General features: G+C 43.4%; 1 protein-coding gene across 1 annotated transcript; it reads right to left on the minus strand.

The window, feature by feature from the left end:
* Nucleotides 1-2484: 2484 nt before the first annotated feature.
* Nucleotides 2485-3912, minus strand: LOC138905416 (uncharacterized). Its single transcript, XM_070193939.1, has one exon. The coding sequence runs from the start codon at nt 3910-3912 to the stop codon at nt 2485-2487; it is 1428 nt and encodes a 475-aa protein (XP_070050040.1).
* Nucleotides 3913-4774: the final 862 nt, after the last annotated feature.

Genomic DNA, 4774 nt, shown 5'->3' on the forward strand with positions numbered 1-4774 from the left:
GGTTTCTGGAAAATGTATTTCACCAGATCCATCATTAATATGAGATATGTGGTGTATGCACAGAAATAATGCCTCAACTTTTGAGCTATCCATGTCAAAGCGCAGCAGGTGCGCTCCAGCACAGAGTACCAGGTTTCGTAATGTGTGAATTTCTTAGTCGGATAATATATTGCATGCTTCTTTCTTCCAGTCTCATCATGTTATCCCAAAACGCAACCAAAAGCCCTATCTAGTACGGACAAATAAAGCAGCAAAGGTCTTCCTGGTTCTGGTGGTACCAGAACATGTGGTTTAGACAAATACTCCTTGATTTTGTCGAAGGCTTTCTGACATTCTTCAGTCCAGCTTGTTGCAGCATTTTGAAGATCGGCTCACAGATCACGGTTGATTGTGCTATGAAACGGCTGATGTAGTTGAGACGCCCTAAGAAGCTCATCACATCTTCCTTATTCTTCAGGGGTGGAAAGTCCTGGATAGCTTTGACCTTTGACGGGTCCAATTCAATCCCTCGATGACTAACGATGAATCCTAACAATTTTCCGGTAGGGACTCTAAAGGCATACTTTGCAGGATTCAGTTTCAAATTGTACCTTCAAAGCCGATCAAAGAATTTCCTCAAGTCTGCTATATGATATGTGCTTCTTCAGGATTTGATGATAACATCATCCACGTAGAACTTTATTTCCTTGTGTATCATGTCATGGAAAATGGTTGTCATGGCTCTCATGTAAGTGGCTCCAGCATTCTTCAAACCAAACGGTATCATTTTATAGCAGTACATTCTCTATGGTGTGATAAAGGTTGTCTTATCGGCATCCGCTTCATCCATCCAGATGTAATGATACCCTGCGAAGCAATCCACAAAGGACTGGAGTTCATGCTCGGCACAGTTATCGATCAGTATGTGTATATTGGGCAATGGGAAATCATTTTTGGGACTCACCTTGTTTAAATCTCGGTAATCAACACACACTCTGACTTTCCCATCTTTCTTCGGAACCGGCACAATGTTGGCCAACCAAGTCAGATATTTAACCATTCTGAGAACCTTGGCTTTGATATGCTTGGTGACCTCCTCTTTTATCTTCAAACTCATATCCGGCTTGAATTTTCTGAGCTTCTGTTTTACCGGTGGACACCTGGGATTGGTAGGTAGCTTGTGAGCCACTATGGATGTGCTCAAACCAGTCATATCATCATAGGACCATGCAAGGATATCTTCATACTCTTTTAGGAATCGGACATACTCTTCCTTCTCTGATGGTGATAGGTGAATGCTTATACGTGTTTCCTTGGCCGTTTCGGAGTCCCCTAAGTTAACTGTCTCAGTCTCCTCTAAATTAGACTTAGGCTTGTTTTCAAAGTTTTCCACTTCTCTGACAATTTCCTCATGTATTATGCCGTCTTCCAGATCCTCTGAATCATTATCCTTATGTTGCGTTGCCTCATTACATGTCACAGTCGTAGATTCATCGGGATAGGTAATAATAATGATGTAGAGAGAAAATATAAAGAATAACAATAAATACTAAAAATAGCAATGCATTAATAAAATCTTGAAAAACGTCAACAAGTACGGCTCGATGACTCGAGCAATTATTTCAAAACAAAATACGTTCAAAACAAAATACTGAAAATGTTTTAGATGCTCAAAACATTGCTTTAAAATAATTGATGTTAATTGCCAGGCTACCCAGGAACTCTACAGGCCCGGGATGGTGCAGCAGTCTAATTCTTGAGAACAGCTCCTTTTTTAACGGTCTGAATGGTAAGGTCTTCCTCTTCCTCCTCCTCAACTATCGCACTGCAATCCATGTCTTCGTCATCCAGAAACAGCTTCCTTATGCCAGCTAAGGCTTCATATTCCTCAGACCCCCACATCATGTCAGCTTGATGAAATGTCTGGTGCAAATATGGTACCGATTGTCCCAGCGGATAATAAGGACCATGCCATGGTGGCGACCAATCCTGGCACTCTTGTCAAGTATATTCATACCCAAGTCTGAAAGTTGTACCATGACGCTTCAGCTATACCGGTTTGTTGATCCCTTGGAGATTCTTGCCGAGACCCTTACCAGGTTCATACCTTGTCCATAGCAGTATGCTTTCTATCTTGTTGCTCCACCATTTGTCCTTTTCAATTGCACTTACGCACTCAATGCGATGGTATATTTCTCCACCTAACTTCTTCCTATTCTCGATGATCGGAACAGTCTGATTGGTATAAATGGGATTACTTCTGTATTCGTGGATGATCACCTCCTGGTGGTTCCATTCAAATTTCACGGCCTGATGCAGAGTAGAGGTCATTTCCCCAGCGGCATGTATCCAAGGTCGTCCCAACAATAGATTGTAGGTAGCAGATATATCCAGCACTTAAAACTCAACATCAAACTAGGTTAGGCCCATCTGTAGGCTGAGGTTGATTTCTCCGATTGTGGCTCTTTGAGATCCATCAAATGCCTTCACATTCATGCTTCCTGCTCATATCTCATGCAGGCCTTTACCCAACCTCTTCAGAGTGGTCAGTGGATATATATTGAGACTCAAACCCCCATCTATCAGGACCCTGGTGATGAATTTATCCTCAAATTGCACTGTGATATGTAGTGCCCTGTTGTGACTAAGTCCTTCTGGTGGCAGCTCGTCTTCATGAAAGATGATTTTGTGGCTTTCCAGTACCAGCCCGACCATGTTGGCCATTTCCCCACTAGTGACATTGGCGGGTACATAGGCTTCACTCAGCACCTTCATCAAGGCATTCTTATGTGTCTCGGAGTTTTGTAGCAGTGACAAGATAGATATCTGAGAGGGAGTTTTGTTCAAATGGTCAACCACAGAGTATTCTCTCGCTTGCACTTTTCTCCAAAGGTCATCATGGACAGTCTCAACAACAGGTGGCTTAGATGCAGCTTCTTTGCTTGTTCCTCCCAAGTGCTCTAGTATATAAACCCTGCCAGTTCTAGACATGCCTTGTGCTACACCTGTTTCTTCCATTTTCGTTTTTCCTTTCCTTCTCGCTTCCGCAACATAATCCCATGGTATAGCATTAGACTTGTAAGATAGAATGGGTGCTACCATCACAGTGAAGGGTGTGGTTACCTCAACTTCAAACGGTGTTGGTGCGGTTACCTCAACTTCAAGCGATGCTTGGGTTTGTACCAAAATGGGCATGAGGGTGACTGGAGATGTTTTAGGATCATCCATCTCCCGAATAAGTCCAATGGACCCCTCCGGATCCCATTCTTCATTGGTCTCTATCACATTGACTCTCTCACCTCTGTGATTCGGCAGAGGATTATTACGAACATTGGGTGCGGCTTCTTTTGCCTGTATGACCTTGGTGTCGATCAATGTCTGAATCTTGTCCTTTAGAGTGAGACACTCATCAATAGTATGGCCATTCATGCCTGAGTGATAGGCACATGTCTTGTTTGGGTTAATCCACTGAGAAGAGTTTTCCATAGCAACGGCGGGAATGGGAGTGACATAACCAGCAGCCTTCAATCTCTCACACAGTTCGTCTATGGGTTCAGCAATTGAAGTGTATTGTCTAGGTGGTCTGCGGTCGAAGTTTGGTCTTGGTTTTTGGTAATTTTGGCAGGCGGGTGGTGATGAGTGATAATATACGGGTTGTATATTATAGGCATGGTAGGTAGTGGCAGGTTGTTGGTATCTGGGGGGTGAGGGATGGTATGTGGGTGGAGGTGTTTGGTATGTGAGAGGAGACTTAGGACCCTGGGCCACCATTACAGCACCCACTTCTTTCTTCTTCGAGATACCTCCTAACTGCAAAGCTTTATTTGTGGCCTGTAGTGCTTCGAAATTTGTCATCATTCCACTCTTGATCCCTTCTTCTATTCTTTCTCCAAGCTTGATGATGTCAGAGAATTTATGTTTTTCAATAACCATCAGCCTTTCATAGTATTGCGGGTCTTGAGCTTTGACGAAGAACTTATTCATCTGTTCTTCTTCAAGTGCTGGCCTTACTTTTGCAGCTTCAGATCTCCATCGAGTAGCATACTCACGGAAGGTTTCCGTTGGTTTCTTCTTGAGATTTTGAATGTAGAAAACGTCTGGTGCATTTTCTGTGTTGAACCCGAATCGGTCCATGAAGCCTGACCCATGCTCACCCAATTAACCCACTTCTTTGGGTTTTGACTGATGTACCAAGACAAAGCATCTCTTGTAATGCTTCTTATGAATAGCTTCATACGGATTCGTTCATCTTTGCCAACTCGTACAAGTTTGTCAATATATGTTCTTAGATATACTTACGGATCACCGGTTCCATTGAACATTTCTAACTTAAGAGGTTTGTAACCCTCCGGCAGTTCTACATCTGGTTGAATGCACAAGTCCTCATAGTTCAAACCTTCAATGCCCCTACCACCTTCGACATTCTAAACTCTGTCAGTAAGATTCTTGAGTTCCTCCGCCAAGTTCCTGATAAGCAAATCCTTCCCGGTTGATTCCGGTATATATAGGGTTTGTTGTGGGGTGTGAGGTAAAGTTTTCACATATATGGGATTGCTTTGGTGAACTCCGGGAATCTGGGCATAAGGGTGGTCATTGGTTGGGTTTTGGGGATCAAGAGTAGGTTGTGGTGAATTCTGGGGAGTGTGACAAGTGGTGGTTTGCGGGTATTGAGTCGGATGATGGTGGTGTTGTTGAGGAGTAGGTACTGGTGGAGGGTTATAGTTCTGAGGAGGTGTGGTGTATTGATGTGGTGCAGGAGGATTTGACGGTGGATTTTGGTTCTGTGTGTTTTGGG

Source organism: Nicotiana tomentosiformis, chromosome 2 (genome assembly GCF_000390325.3).
Source record: "Nicotiana tomentosiformis chromosome 2, ASM39032v3, whole genome shotgun sequence".
In the NCBI taxonomy this organism is placed as follows: Eukaryota; Viridiplantae; Streptophyta; class Magnoliopsida; order Solanales; family Solanaceae; genus Nicotiana; species Nicotiana tomentosiformis.